The sequence below is a fragment of the Solanum lycopersicum genome, chromosome 10 (genome assembly GCF_036512215.1).
Source record: "Solanum lycopersicum chromosome 10, SLM_r2.1".
NCBI classification, from domain to species: domain Eukaryota; kingdom Viridiplantae; phylum Streptophyta; class Magnoliopsida; order Solanales; family Solanaceae; genus Solanum; species Solanum lycopersicum.
Genome location: NC_090809.1, coordinates 5,386,555 through 5,403,212, shown reverse-complemented (window position 1 = coordinate 5,403,212; position 16,658 = coordinate 5,386,555). Strand labels below are relative to the sequence as shown.

General features: G+C 32.9%; 3 protein-coding genes across 4 annotated transcripts; 1 reads left to right on the top strand and 2 right to left on the bottom strand.

Annotated features, from left to right (window-relative positions):
• Positions 1-280: 280 nt before the first annotated feature.
• On the bottom strand, positions 281-4,380 carry LOC101253026 (ATG8-interacting protein 1-like). Its single transcript, XM_010328668.4, has 3 exons — positions 4,225-4,380; positions 1,568-2,395; positions 281-538 (listed from the first exon to the last, which is right to left on the bottom strand). The coding sequence occupies exons 2-3, from the start codon at positions 2,390-2,392 to the stop codon at positions 431-433; spliced, it is 933 nt and encodes a 310-aa protein (XP_010326970.1). The 5' UTR covers positions 2,393-2,395; positions 4,225-4,380; the 3' UTR covers positions 281-430.
• Positions 4,381-8,694: 4,314 nt separating this feature from the next.
• Positions 8,695-12,233, top strand: LOC101253323 (uncharacterized). 2 transcript variants are annotated; one of them, XM_004247999.5, is made up of 9 exons: positions 8,695-9,496; positions 9,572-9,652; positions 10,272-10,361; positions 10,465-10,631; positions 11,226-11,295; positions 11,491-11,570; positions 11,689-11,751; positions 11,853-11,929; positions 12,006-12,233. In XM_004247999.5, exons 1-9 carry the CDS (start codon positions 9,419-9,421, stop codon positions 12,104-12,106), a joined length of 807 nt encoding a protein of 268 aa, XP_004248047.1. In that variant the 5' UTR covers positions 8,695-9,418; the 3' UTR covers positions 12,107-12,233. The 2 variants fall into 2 exon arrangements, with proteins under 2 accessions (XP_004248047.1, XP_010326971.1); XM_010328669.4 differs by lacking the exon at positions 10,272-10,361 and having other exon boundaries at positions 9,295-9,496.
• A 95-nt stretch (positions 12,234-12,328) lies between these two features.
• Positions 12,329-14,529, bottom strand: LOC101253627 (uncharacterized). The gene is made up of 3 exons (XM_004248000.5): positions 14,059-14,529; positions 13,159-13,287; positions 12,329-12,740 (listed from the first exon to the last, which is right to left on the bottom strand). The coding sequence occupies exons 1-3, from the start codon at positions 14,386-14,388 to the stop codon at positions 12,570-12,572; spliced, it is 630 nt and encodes a 209-aa protein (XP_004248048.1). The 5' UTR covers positions 14,389-14,529; the 3' UTR covers positions 12,329-12,569.
• Between the last annotated feature and the right edge of the window lie 2,129 nt (positions 14,530-16,658).

Below are 16,658 nucleotides of genomic sequence, written 5' to 3'. Positions count from 1 at the left end.
ATTCATCTGATAATTAAAGATGTACTGATAAATCTAAAACTATTTTAAGAGTACTAATGCTTGACTTTTGCCTAAAACAAAAGAATTAAATATGTAAATAAAGTAACAAGTTAAAAATTGAATCAGAATATGTGCAGAAGTTTTTTTTTTTTTGTTTTTTCATTCAACGTCCGATATCCACTTCAAAGTTCAGGTAAATTCGGATTCACCAAGAAGTCTCACATTGGGGATAAAGCACTTGCTAATGACAAAATTTACTTGTTTTTTTTTACCAGTAATGTTACCTCAAATGCTTGCTTGTAGATTCCACGATTAAACTCCATCATAACAACATATCCAATCGTTTAAACATAAATAATATTAGGTACACTGGAAAGAAAACCTAAGCTATGACTTGCACACAGACAAGTTCGTTTTCGTCATCATCATCTTACCGTTGTGTTGAAGCATTCCCTCGAATAAAGGAACCACGACGACCACTCCCAATTATCACTTCTTTCAATCGGGATATGGGACTAACAAATGCCCTGTTCATTATCTGTCGATGCAAGGAAAACAAATCGGTGAATCCAAGGATGCAACTAAACAGAGAGTAAAGATGTGAAATACAGTAAACTAGACTTCCTTCAGCCAACTTAAGAATTAAAAACTTAAGGCTGCAAAGAAAGAACTTCAAGTCGCAGGTTATCTGATTTACCGCAGGAAACAAGCTCAATAAGAAAAATCTACTCATGAAGTTGACCGTGAATTTGCCATGTAGTAGGATAATCTCACACTCTTTACACGAGTTACTGTTAGCATTGCATCTCGTACGTGCACCAAGTAAAGTGAATTACCTTCTTAGATGCCTTAGTATCTCCCACTTACTGCCGATCTCCCTCCTATTCCATCTCTAGACGATTCCCTCTAAAAACAAACTCACCCTAAATGCCTCTCGCTTTTGTATCATCTAATACTCCCTTGCACTGCCTAAGGCCACTCATATGCCGGTGAAGAAATTCCTTTATTTCATTTCATTCCATTCCCAATCCCACCTCTAAAGATATGTGCTCCATACTAGAGGATGTTATTTCAAAAGATTGACCAAGTAAAATACAGATCCACGCGTATCCTGGGAACACAAATATGCACTGTTCCGGGGAAAGCAGAACAAATATTATAGCATTACAAAATCATAGTGGTATTGAAAGAATCTCTCAATAATAACAGATTAATGCAGTAAAAGAAAAGATGAACCTCTTAGGAAGAAACAAAAGGGTGAAAGAGTAGAAAAGGTATTCTATTATATGGCGTCTGCAAATATCTCATGGGTCACTATTATTTGAAATGAATGACATGGAAGCTGGACATAAAGAAGAAAAGGATTTATGTAAATGGTGTAAATCACCTCTTTCTCCGGGAGGTAATAATCAAAAGAATTACAGCAGAAGTTTCTTAATTAATCACTTCATCATCTACTTAGCTGATTGGTTAAAGCACACTAACAATGTTAGACCCAAAGTAAAACATGATCAACTCAGTGAAGACACCAGTTTGAACTATTTTCAAGTAGAACTGTAATAAATACCTCATCGTGGCCTCCAAACTGCCACTTCATTTGCAATATCTGCCACCTTTCTAGGCGCCATCTCTGACCAATAACCACGAGGCCCATAACAGCTGCAGCAATGAAAATGGACCAGAATGTGTTGGCATCTTTTGCGTGGGCAAGAAGTGAAACAGCTCGCCTTTTCCACCAGGCTTGACAAGGAAGATTTTCTGCATCATCATTATCTTCAGCTTTAGCCTTTGGCAAATTAGATATGCCAGAATCAATAACCCGGTGAACGAGTTCAACTGGTTCTGCAAGCATATTACTTTCCTCTGTTGATGCTGACACATTCATGGGTTCTTCACTATTGAAAGAACTAAACGTAGTAGAACTAAAGAAATTCTGCTCTTTGTCCACAAAACTTGACCCCTGCAAGACTACATCTTCTTCAAATTCTGCACCACTTAAGGATAAAAGGCTAACCTTTTCATCAAACATTTGATCTCCGAGAAATTCCGTTGTGCTCAATCCTTTAGTTTTTGTACTCACTTCATCTGCATCTGAATCAACCCCTTTGTCAGCAACAAATTCAGGAGTAGCATCTTCACTTCCCTGCTCATTCAGAATCTCATCATTAGATGGTTGCAATGGCGCATTCTCATGTTGATTCGGTGGAAAGCCAAAGTGCCCCGACATAATCATTGGATCAGAAGTTTCAGCTACAAACTCTGCACTACTATCGTCAACAAGATCAACCTGTCTTGAATTAGGGGCAGCAGCATATGCCGACTGTATGAGCGATACGACTTCCCACTCATTTCTAGAAGGAGCTGTTTCCTCCCCTTCCTCATTATTTTCCATTTTCTGTAATCAAAACTCGATAACATTCACATTCATGTGAGAGAAATAGAGGGGAAACAAAAAAGAATAAGAGATTAGAGCTTAGGAGCTAATAAAGCATGAGACCACATTCAAAAATCAAATCTATCCAAGAAACATAAAAAAGAGAAGGTTTAAAAAGAACTTCCAGGACTTCACATTTGAAATTTACACCTATATATACAGTCACTAGTTTAACATCAATTGGTGCTTTACCTAGCAAGTCGACAAATTTCAAAACCTGAAGTTTTAACTTTCAAGGAAAATACTTTGCCCTGCTAAAAAGAAACATATTTATACCTCTAAACCAAAACTTCTACACCAATTAGCTTTAAATAAAGTGGTCACATGCTTCAAGATGGTATTACAATATGATACCATGTTCAGGTCTCGCCACCGCTGGCCAAGCTAAAGGTAAGGAAGGGGTTAAATTGAATCCCTAAAATCCGAAATTATACTATGCAAAGTAGATAGTGGTGGAGCCATGAAATGATAAACATTCTAGAATGTCATAATTGCGATATAAAGTTATGACCTACAACAACTTTTGGACCCTCTTTACCACTAAGAAAGACTGTTCTTCATATCAAGGGGATTCAACAGCATATAACCAAAAAATTCATATTATTCTATATGTTTAGTATAAAAGGAGATTCAAACCCCTTTCTTGTACATAATCTGCCACTGAAGTAGGGTAAAAATTATCTATTTATGGTACATATATATAAACTGTTAATTCCTTCTTAACAGGTAAGCTTCTAGACATATCAATTTAAAGATTTTTCTGAATCCCTATTAGAATTCCTGGCTGTCCATTGCTCGTATATGATTTTGATTGGACACAGAGTTTGTGAAGGTAAAAAAGATTTTGATTCTTAGTTTCTTACATTAGAGGTATGTAAAATGTATTAAAATGTCCTTTAATCTTGTGGTTTTAAAATAACACGTGGAAAGTTAAAACTAAAAAATTATGAAAAAGGAAAACATCTCTTAGAACTAAAAAGAAAAGCAACACAAACACATTAAAACATAAAGATCAAAGACTATAATTAAGCCAATAAAAATGTGCCCTTTTTATAGGCAGACGCACAATTTAACACATATATGTTCAAATTTTGAGTTATTTTTAACATTGAAGTCATTGTATTTTTAAAGTCATGTGTTCATATCTATTAGTATTTGTTATCTATTTTTAGAGTCAAATTATAAAAACTTTGACCAACATTAATATGCAAAAAATTGCTAGTTATAGTACTTTTCATATAATTTTTAAATATTTAAATTTTTTATTTAAAATATTAAATTAATATAATATAATTTAACTTTGAAAACTAGTCAAATTGACTTTCTAAAAACACAGCGACAAATAAAATTGACTGAGGGAGTACAATTTTAGGGATTCTTAAATATAAATTTATAATCAGCATCGAAAACACCGGATTCAAATGAACCGGGGATATCAATATCTCATTTAGTTGACTACTTGAATTTTCACTTGTTGACGAGAGTTTGATTCCCCCAACTTGTAATCCCCCCTTCCAACCCCAAATTTTAGAAGAAAAAAAAAGTTCAGATGAATCCGGTATTTCTAACTGTTTACCATCAATTCATATCTATGAAAAACAGGTAGACAAAGTTGTAAACATTCAATTTGCTCAATCATCACATGCAAAGAGATCCAAAACCATATCCAATAGAAATGCAGAGTAACTGAATAAATGTCAATGATCATATAACCCAATCAACAAACCATAAGAAAAAAAATCAAACAATAAAAAAAAACAAAGAAATGGAATTCGAATTGGAATACTTACAGAGGTGATAATAAGCAGATAGAGATGAAGATAGACTATGCTGCTACTGTGAGAAAAAATTTAGAAACTGTCTCGAGAAACGAGCGAAGAGAATGATTATAGTGAAACAATTTTTGGGCGAAGAAGAGGCTACCGGGATAGCCGGTAATTGTTTCAAAAGAACGGCGCCGTTTGGTTTGCTTAATTTGGACAAAATCTGTGGGTCCGGTCTTTCGGGTCGCTATTTTCTTTTCTTTTCTTTTTTGATTACTTGCGTGAGGAGAGAAGCATCCAGCGTGCAGCACGCATAAATTCTTTTTTTAAAAAAAAAATAAAAAATATTAATTTTTTTTACTTTTCTACAACATATTTATAATCCCAAGATTATATCATATTCTGATATATTTTATATAGTATTTTTTTTAGTTTATGATCAGAAAGTTCAAAAAAAAAAATTAAATTTTGTGTTTGAGTTAGAATTGAATAAATAACTTGAAATAACTTTTTTAATCATTTTGTGATAAAAAATTATATGACGTTTTGCATTTCAAAGTATATATTTTAAAATATTGAGGTAGGTTTAAGGTATGTAAATATACAACCTTTTCTAATGTAACTGAATGAGACTACACTAGATATGTTATAATTGTTATTGAAAAATATTTAAAAGTATATGATTATTGTAGATGTTGAAGTTTTATTGATAAATTCATATTAAATTTGGGTTAAATCTTAAACTCATCATATCTTGACTAAGTCAAATTATTGATTGATAAAGTCATATTAATATCTAAATCAAAATTGTATGACTTAAAGCAAGCCCAAATCACTTGGGTCAGTTCATTAAGTTGACAAGATAAATCAACTCATGTTCTACAGGCCCAGGGGTCAAAATTGCTTGTACCAAAATACCCTAACCTATATAAAGAGGTCTTCTTCTGACCAAAATACATATAAAATACATACACACAGAAATACATAATTGTTCTTAAGTGGTATCTGCAATTCTTCCGCATACAAAGAAATCGCTCCAAGAAGTCTCATACAAAAAAGTTTCGCTCCAAGTGTTGAGTCTGTCTCATACAAAGAAGTCTTCGCTTCAAATGTTGAGCCGCAGGTATTCCGCCAAATCAAGAACATTCATGAAGAGAAAAATTAGAGGATTACATCTTTTATTAGAGATTTTATAAAAAATTATAACCTTCGCATTAATTCAAATTCAAATATTATTGTTTGCTTGCTATTTTTTCCTTTTCTGTTTATTGTATTTCAAGATTGAAATTTTAGACACATACAGTGATGTAATACAAAAATTTAATTTTTATATGTAATTTTTTAATATCTAATTTTAGTTTGGGATAATGCTGAAGTACCCCTCAACCTCTCAGACACACACTTATACTATACTAAGGTCATATTACCGCTGAACTTATTTTATTAATAATTTTCTACCACTTTTCGGCCTTCATGATACTATCTTGTGGATCCAATGTTAGTTGACTTTTTTCTTCAAGCTAGTGACACGTATGCCGAAAAAGGGTAGAAAATACTTATAAAATAAGTTCAGGGATAATAGGACCTTAGTATAGTACAAATGTGTCTGTGGGATTTCGAACACAAATTAAGAAGATACTTGTACATTTTCCTTTTTAATTTTAAAATATTAAATTAAAATAAATTAGAATACTACGAAAAATAAGAGAAGTCCAAACTTAAAACTCACAAACCTGCATGCAATAAATATTATAAAGTTCAAACACTCAAATATAAAAATAATTATTTTTCCGCATCATGCTTCTTCTTCTTTCTTCTTTTACTTTGAATGATGCACTTGAGTTGAAAGTTTTGAGCAAATAATTTCTCTATCTTCACAATATAATTGTAAGATCTATATATATTTTACCATCCGTAGATCTTAATTATTGAAATTTCATTGAATATGTTGATGTTGTTGTACAGTTATACCGAAGATATTTATATGAAATGATAATAATTTCATACTGAAGTCATCCAATCAAATCGTTACTTGAAGTCAAACTTAATAAGTATTGTTAAAATTATTTTATTGATGGTTTTGAAACTTGATTAACAAATAATAACATCATATCAATACTGTTTTGACAAAATTTATGTCGATATTTTAAAATTTAAATTATCAAACTTTTATTATTTTTTATGAAAAAAGTGAAATAGCCCAGTAAAATTTGTATGAGCTATCGAATGGAACGAGTCATGAATCTATATCGACCGCTCTAATTCCAGCTATACTCTTTATTAAGATATCTTTAGAAAAACTTTATAAATGTTTAAAGCTTATGAACAAATATTAATAACGCTAGAAAGAAATATAAGTATGTTGTATTAGAATTTGATGGTCAAGAATTTAACCTCTTTTGGTTTATTATAAGTAAATAATAAATAATAAATAATATTGCTAATTTTGATTGCTGACTGTTTCTCCAAGCGTTCCAAATTTTTGTTTGGTATTATTCTCGCCGAATAAATTGTATCATTAGTCTTCACAAGAGTCAAAAAAACACAGGTTAAATTAAAATTAGAGATATTAAAATGGATTGGAACAGAAATTAAGTTGAATTTCGATCCACTCAAATTTACTTTGGACTTAAATGGGTTAAAAACAAATTGGGCCTTGATCCACCCAATTTGATCCGTTTGATCTCAATTATTTTTACATTGTGATATTTAACTTTTATATTCACAATTTAAAAATCAAATCAAGATTTTTGTATAAAAACAACAATTAGATAGATAGATCCTAAAGATATTAAATAGACTAATTCATATCTTCAGTATAAGAAAATATCCTAATAAAGAGTTTTAAAACGGGTTGAAATTAGAGATTGAATTGAGCTCAATTAACGATTCTCTTAAAATTGATTAGACTTGAAAGAATTGAGATTGAGGCCAATTTAAATTATCTTAACCAACACTTAAAATTTTAAATAAATTTAACAAATTACCTATATTTGAATTCATTTTTAACACGCTAATCTTCAGGGTATCATCATATCTTCATAACCTCTCACACATCATTGTATAGCTTGGCTACGTGTATCGTTTAATTTTTTTCTTAGGTAATTTTCATTACCCTCCAAGTTTTAAATTAGTCATTAGATATGATCAAATGTATTGGCTAATTTTATCTTATATAAATAATTATAACATGCTTCTAATCGTACTTTTCTTTGTTTGGTGGATATAATTGATTTTCTTTCTTTTCTCAATAAATTTGGATCCCTATTTTTTTTCTGAATCATATCTTTCACAAAAGATATGAAAGCGTCTTGTCTAACTAATATCAACCTCTCATACCTCCTTGATTACATCTACACATATTTCTTTATATGCCTCGTATAATTGCTAGCCTAATATTGTCCTCTTGGTAGATCACTCTTACCTTATCCCGTACAACTTTATCTTCGGAACACATGCATTCTCGACAGGTTAACACCTTGTCCAATATAGCAAAGTACATCTCACTATTACGTAGTAGAACTCACCCTTTAAGTATTGGTGATAGACGTTAATTATATAGAACCTCATAAAGAGTCTGCATTTCGTCCACCCACTTCAATACGATGCATGATGTCCTTCTCAATCTTCCCATTATCTTGTATTATGGACTCAAACTACTTAAAAATTTCTTTAATGAGTATAGCTTGTATATCGATTATCACTTCCAACTTCGTCTCATTGCACTATGTGAACTTGCCGTTCAAGTACTCAATCTTTGTCATGCTTAACCTTAAATCTCTAAATTTTAGGGCCTTCCTCTAAACTTTAAGCTTATCGTTAACTTTTTAATGCATCCGCATCTCGTCAATCAATATTATGTTATCTATGAATAAAAGACACAGTGGCATTTCTCATTAGATATGCAATGACTATTCATCCATTACTAAGACAAATAAAAACAGGCTAAGTTTGAAGCTTAGTGCAATCTTATTTCGATCGAAAAATCTTTTGAGTTTCCAGATTATTCTAATATGGAATTTGAAGCCATCATATATTTCCTGAATTGTGAGAATGTAAGTCACTGAACATCTTTAAATTTCAAATATTTTCATAGAACCTCCCTAAAAACTTTATTATATGTTATTCTAGGTCAATAAACACTATGAATTTCTCATCCTATCACTGCATTATTTCAACTGTCTTTTTACAATGTAAATTGCTTTTGTAATCAATCACTAAAACATAAATTCAAATTTGATTCTCGAAGTTGATCACACACCCCTCCTCAACCTTACCTCTATCATTTTCTCCCAAACTTTCATAGAGTGTTTTAATAGCTTGACACTCATATTTATTGCAATTTTGAATATTTCTCTTGTTCTTTTAGAACAAAATTATTGTACTTCATTTCCATTATTCTGATATTCTAGTTGCCCTAATAATTATATCAGACAATTTAGTCAACCACTTCATACCTATTTTGCTTATATTTTCTCAAAATTTCACTACAATCTCGTGTGGCTCAATGACTTTGCCCCTCCTTATCTTATGGATCTACCACTAACCATATGCAGGTTTTTTTTTCATCTACGAAATTCAATTTTTCTATGATTCTCAAAGTGCTCTAATTTCTTCATGCAATATCCTCATCCCCCCTCTTCATTTAAATGTTTATGAAAAAATATGTCTTATTTTTGAATGTGTACCTCTTTTTTATCAAAACTGTCATTCTTATTCTTGATACACTTCACATGATTTAGATCATGAACTATCCCATATTCTCTCGCCTAGACGAATCTATACAACTTGTATCTCTATCTTTACTCTCAATCTTTCAAACAAGTATTCAAAAAGCATCATTTTAACTATTTTAGCCATTAACTTTACTCTCCGTTATCGTCTTTTCAAATAGTATTAATATCGATAATTTTAGGAGTACAAAATCACTAGAAATTAAAAAAAAGAGAGACCAAAATGCAGCCCTAAAGTTGTCACAATTAATAGAGATTAACTTGATATAAAACTTTACTCGGCATGAATTCAGATTAATTAACCAATACATCCTAATTCCTAATTCGGGTTAGCCATATCATTCGGGTCGGATCAAGGGCAAAGAGGCCCACAATGATCTTACAAGAAATCAGCTGTCAATTTTGAGTCAAAAGGTATTTGATCAAATTTGATTGGCGGGTATTGAACCCTCCATTTTACATCCTGAGAGCCAATAACTGGCACAAAAATGGGGGATTTGTATGCCTTGGATTTTGATGGAGTTCTCTGCGATAGTTGTGGAGAAAGCTCTCTTTCTGCTCTTAAGGTCATTACTTTACTTGCCCCTTTTTGGTTCCCAATTTTCAATTTGTTTTTTGAAAAAAAATTGTTGGTTTTTCAGGCTGCTAAAGTGAGATGGCCTAGTCTTTTCAATGGGGTGGACTCTTCTTTGGAAGATTGGATTGTAGATCAGATGCATGTGGTAAAGTTCTTTATTTTTGTTTTATCTTCTCTAAGTATTATATCTTTCTTTGTTCATTTCCTTAGAAAGTAAAATTAAAGGTGAAATAGTGAAAGAAAATTTGTATATGTGAAGGAGATACATTTATGGTAGTGGTGGTTTTGGACAAGCTTTTGCCCCTAATTTAGTGTAGAATGTTTATATATGTTATATAGGTTTTGTTAATTATGCTTCTTTGAAAGAAAACAAAGTCTTTTCTCATGAGATAAGTCACTACTATAAAGGTTGTGGGTGTTGGAATGCACATATCGAGTTCAATGTCGCTGCGTAAGTGATTCATTAAATAATCTCAGCATATTGGGGTTGAACTAGGCTAGTCAGAGGTGGAACCGAGATTTGAACTTTATGAGTTCTAAATTCTAGGATGGTATTAGGTATTAGTAACTGGGTTTTTTTTGTACTTATTTAGTGAATTTTCTTAATAGAAATATTGAGTTTGAACTAAACCTATGTTGAACCTAGACGTTGGCTTCTAGATTTGTGTACACTCACCCTACCTAGACTCCACTTGCGGGAATATATGGGGTATGTTGTTGTTGTTGTTGTTGCAGAAAGTGATCAACCTTCAAACTTTCTGCAGGTTAGACCTGTAGTGGAAACTGGATATGAAAATCTCTTACTTGTGAGGTTGCTCCTGGAGTCGATAATCCCTTCTATTCGCAAGTCTTCGGTGGGTACACAAAAAAAATAAAAGTGTCTTGGATATGATGACACAAATCTATTCAGGATGTATCATAAACTTCGTCGAGGTGATATCTTTCTTAATGTGATAGGTTGCAGAGGGACTAACAGTTGAGGGAATACTTGAGAACTGGTCAAAGATTAAACCCATTATAATGGCAGAATGGAATGAAGACAGAGACTTCCTTATAGATCTTTTCGGTAAGGTTAGAGATGAATGGATGGACAATGATTTGGCTACTTGGATAGGTGCAAACAGGTAAGTGTAGCTGTTGATTATGCCTGTGTGATCAAATCAACCACTTGAGGGTCCTGACTAGCTCTAATCTCTGGCTAATGTATAATCACTGAACCAACTTAAAGAAAAACAGAGATACAAACTCTATAGACTACCTATACCGAATGATGTACTCCAAAACAAGCTAAATCTATCTGCTTGTCAGTTTCCTAGTTTGATAAGGTTTTAAGACTCCGAGTAGTACGACAACCTATAAGTTGGTCGGTGCTCATCTTAGTGTCATTCTCTAGAATCTCCTAGTTTTTTACGGTCAGAGGCATATCTAAGATTTCAAGAACTTGAGTGCATACTAAAGACAACAGAAAAAAATTAATCAAAGTGGGAATTTGATCCTTGTTCTTCTAGGTAAAACCAAGTGCTTCACTAATCTCTTTAATAGCATGGGTGCCAACAGGTAATATTAGATTGATTCAAGACAATAATTTTGCGGAAAGACTGAGTTCACATGCTTCATAAATTGCACAATAAATTCACCTCTGTTTAAAGATAGTACTCAATCACGTCAAAGAATATACTGTGTTGAAAAATGCTAAAAAGCTTATGCTTTCTCTACAGGTTTTATCCTGGAGTTCCTGATGCACTGAAATTTGCAAGTTCAAAGCTTTATATAGTCACTACGAAGCAGGTTTGTTAGAATGTGCACATTCACCTAAAGATAAAATCTTTAGAACTAATTTATCCTGAAATATTCACCACGCGTACAAGTGATGTTTTGTTTTTCAAAACTTTAGCTTGTTCTTGATGAAAGTGGAATTGGAATCTTAAGAGCCTTGAGTTAAAGCCGTTGAATCTTATATTTGTACTCCGCTGCCATTTGTAGAGCCGCTTTGCAGATGCATTACTTAAAGGGATTGCTGGGATAACTATTCCAGCTGAAAGGATCTATGGTCTCGGCACTGGGTGAGTTTACTTCACACGAAGTGTGATTAAGCTAACTGCAATATCAAGAGACATGGTCAATTAGTGTTTACTTATTTAAGCTCATACTCGTGCTCAAGTGAAACTTCTTTTTAATCAGACCTAAAGTAAAAGTGCTTAAGCAACTTCAGGAAATGCCGGAACACCAGGGTCTGAAACTACAGTAAGATTTTATAGCATAAGGACTACTCAAACTTCTTTTGAAAAGCCATTTTGCTTCTACCGCGTGAAATTAAGTGTCTACTTTTTCTGAATATTGCTCAGCTTTGTGGAAGACCGGCTTGCTACTTTAAAGAATGTGATTAAAGAGTCCGAGTTGGATGGATGGAACTTGTATCTAGGTGATTTATCATACTCACTTTGCTTCTTATAGATTTGCAATGTTGTAGTGATTGCTAATCTAATTTCTTGAAGCAGGGGACTGGGGTTACAATACTCAAAAGGAGAGGGAGGAAGCTGCTGGCATTTCCAGAATTCGTGTTCTCGAGCTCTCTGACTTCAGCAATAAGCTGAAATGAAACTGTATTCTTTCACTTAACTTGGCATTTTTTTATGGATTTATACACAATCTAGTTTGTGGGATGGTTTATATTATGTTTGAATTAAAATAATTTTATAACCATCTAACAAATCCAGTTTTTAGGACATTATGGAGGATATCAATTGTCTTCTTCTACAAGGTTGATAGTCCCTTAGCTCCATTCGTAAATCATAATTGGTGAAAGACATGTAGAAACATATAGACAAAATCATTCCCTTATAAGTGCCATTACTCAGACAGAGATGTTTCCCAACACAAGATGTTCAATGATATAATGTTAGAAGAATTAACTGATTATTTGGATGCATAGCCTGTAAGCACAGAGTGTCAAGTGTGTGTCGAAAAAAGAACATGTAAGATGCCAGCCATTTACACCTGCCCTCCTGATAATACTTGTTATAGGTGATCGAAATTAGTTGTCAAGAGTTTTTTTGTGGTGATTACAACTCATGATGCCTATTCTTCTTTGAGCTGGTATGATCGACTTTGCTTTTCTCCCTCTGAATCTTCTCAAATACTTCTTCAAAAGGAGGATCTCCTGGTCTTCGAAATAGTTGGTCCCCTACTTTAATCTCATATGCTTCTGGTTGGTCCAACAAAAACTCTTTCAACTGCAAAATAAAGTAATAAAATCTCAATTTTCTAGTACAGAACTTGTGATTCTATCAAATACCAACTAACATATCGTCCCAAAGGATGAAAAAGAACCATCGATAAAAGGTGCATTTGGAAGGCTAAAAGTTTAGAGCAAAACCAGAGCCTTGATATGAATGGTGTACCGACTGCCTTGCTGTCTCAAACATGGACCCAGTGAAACGAAAGTATCAACAGCTTAGACGGTAAGGTCTGTGCACCTTAGTTGTGGCTTTGCAATAACAACCTTAATTGACTGTGAAGGATATATGGGAGGTGGTGAAACACAACAACCTTTATACAAAGTGTTCTGATATTCAACTCTTTGTTTCAAGGATCAATAGGTAAAGCTAGTACTTATAGAATAAAACATCATATTTTGGAAGTAAGACAAACCTCGATAGAGTCTTGACCTTTCTCCATAGTAAACATGATTGTGCTCACATCAACACTCATGAACTTTGCCTCGATTGCTCCAGTTCTTGCTAGTTTGGTCCATCTCATCGCTATTTCAGTAACTTTCTCCTGTAAACAAGTAATCTCAGTTAATAATACCATACAATTTACTTTGCAATCCTGCCCAAGCCTCCTTTGCAAACTCTATACACTCTTCCATTCAGTCAACTATGGTTCAATCCAAATCAATTGAGGTCAGCTTTAGTAATCCTCTACATTTATTCCCTTCTATCTAGGTTCACTTCATTGTAATACTAAAATCGCCTTTTAATACAGATTATCTTTTCTCAAAGGCGGAACACGGATTTAAGCCTATTGAGTTCCATCTTTACTCTTTAGAATCTCTAAATTGGACAAATCTTTTTAAAGGTTATGAGTTCATATGTATAAATTTATACTCCACATCGAAAGTACTAGGTTCATATGAACCCAGAACCAACAAATTGCATCCACCCCAGACCTGAAACTTCACAGAAAAGAGTTTTTCAGATCTTACCACATTCTCCAGTTTGTCAACTAATTTTCTCATTCTACTTATAACCTGAATAGATCCAAATGACTAGAGGCGGATACAACATTTAATCTTATAGTAGTATTTCAAAATTCAATGTAAATGTGGGTTCAAAACACCATATATTTCAGAAAATTTCACATATAAATCTACCACTGCAAAATGGGTATAACTAGCTTGAAATTGGAAGTGCAAATGGTAGATTACTCTTTCAGCAAGACAACTATTTCACTAGATTCAATGCTATTAGTTAGGAAAATAAATTTTAGCGAGTCACTACTCATCACATTAATAAGAATCTACACTAAAAAAGGTGAAGGAAGAGATACCTGAGTCCGACGAGTTCCAAGTCGGAGTTTAACAAACCCAAAAACCGGACCCAGCTGCCGCTTCATCATTTCCGCTTGAATTTCCGACGGACTCATCGTATCAAAATCCGTCGGCGGCGGATCGAAATCGGAGCTAGTCGATTTCTTCCTTCCCCATTCTCTCCAAGCCTCGTCCTCTTCATCGTCAACAACGTCGTCTAGATCATCGGAAACTTGAATCGTCCGTTGTGCTCCATCGACAAATCGGTAAAAATTACCAATTTCAGTATTAATCAATAGCAACAACGAGCAGATAATTATTGTTGATGCATTTTGAATTTGCTTATTCATTGTATCAATAATTTAATTTCAGTTAGGAGATTTGTTTATGGTTTTTTTTAGAGTGTACATAGTATATGTTAGAAAGTAGAAATTAAGCAGCACTTGCATGAATGTTCCACTTCACAATTTTTTTTCTTTTTTATTTGAGGTTGAATAAAAAATGAATAATAAGATAAAATGAATAAATTGATCTAGAATTTCAACTGGTTCTCACATTTTCATCGTCTAGTTGAAGCATTTTTGTCGATCAATCGATAAATTGTTGCATACTTTTTATGTATATATCCTCAGTATACTTTTGAGTTTGGTGATTCACACTTTATTCTTTAAAGCAAAATAGATAATTATAGAAACATAAATAGGTTCTAATGATTTTATGTCTTTAGCCTTTAGGAGTTAGGAGTAAAAAAAGAAAAATATATAATTACTCTTTTACATTATTGTAAAAGATTAAATGAAGTTAATACACCTAGTATACAAATTTAGCTACGATAATTCTTAACCGTTTAACAATTTATCCAATAAAAAATTGAATAATTCACCCCATATCTATAAGCCGTTAATTGGTTTTACTTGGGTCCCAACATATACATGTTTCAAATCTGCAAACTTGTTATCCCATGAAAGATACTGTTGAATTTGGAGAGGAGGGATGTGACTATACAGTAATGAGAGATTTTGTGCTTGAATGTGTGGTGGACCATGTTCAGGGGAATTTGCATTATGCTTATCTCACTAATGAAGTTGATAATGCTTAGTGGACTAAAATCAGTAATGGAAAATTCACAGTAAAAAAAGTTTGGGACTTTTTAAGGAACAAGAAAGACAGTTAAAGACATAGAAAAGTTATGGATAAAAGAAGTTCCATTCAAGATCTCTTTTGTATGCTTGGAGACTCTAGTGACCTTAATCGATATTAAGAATCATTCTTACGCTAAAGAATTGACCTTAGCATCTATGAACAATTAAGAATCACTTGACACGACCTAATATATAAATGAAGAATAAATCTGGTCTTAACTTAGAAATTTTTAGTGTGTAACAGTACCACACTTGGTATAAGATATACCAGTGGTTGGCTCAGATATCACACATGATTGGTTGTCTTAGGCACCACGTCTGATATATATTAATAATTGATTTAGGTACCATGCTTGATATTAGGGGTGTCAAAAATGAACCCAAACATAGGTAACCCGCCCAACCCGTCCAGAATTTTAAGGGTTGGACTCAAGATAATTTGAATTGAGATCAATCTCTACTCATTCAAGCTTAACCCATTTGTAGAGAATTCTCAATTGTGCCCAATTCAAATTCCAATTTCAACTCGTTTTAAAACTTTTTATTAAGATATTTTTCCTATTGAAGGTATGAATTATTGTCTATTTAACATCTTTTAGGATTTATCTATTTATTTGTTACCTTTTAACAAAAAATTCTTGAGAGAAAATTCAAATTGTGATTATAAAAGTTAAATATCAATATGTTAAATTATTGAGATCAATCGAGTCAAGACCCAACCCGTGTTATATCCCATTTGAGCCCAAAGTAAACTTGGGCGGGTCAAGACCCAACCCAATTTCTATTCAACCCATTCTAACATTTTTAATTTTAATCAACCCTACCATTTGACAACCCTACCTGATATATATACTAATGCTTGGATCACGTAATATGCATGGTACAGAGATATCCAAATATGGTCGACCTAGGTACTACACTGGTACACTAACAACTGATGGCTAAAGTACCACACCAGTACACTAACAGTTTGAGTTTGAATTCCATGACATGACCAAGTATGTGTTTATGGTTCCATGAGTGAACCTGATTTACTTCTTCATGATGCAATTGCTGCATGCTAGATCCTTGAGTTTTCTCGATTACTCGGAGTCTAGGCTGTGGGTTGCTTGTGATGATTGAGCTATGTTATTTGTTAATTGACAAACTTAATTCCTAGGGTGTTTTTTTGCATAATTGTTATAACTATGAGAGTAAGTTTATGAGGGCTCAATATTTAGTTGTTTCTAAACTTTATTTATCATGAACTTTAGTATATAAATGCTTTTGGGTTAATTGGTAGGATGAATTGAGTTAATTCCTAAGGGTGTTTTTTTGCATAATTGTTATAACTATGAGAGTAAGTTTATGAGGGCTCAATATTTAGTTGTTTCTAAACTATATTTTATTTATCATTAACTTTATTATATAAATGCTTTTGGGTTAATTGGTAGGATGAATTGGTTTAAGGCACTAGTTTTATGTACTTTTCTGAAGGG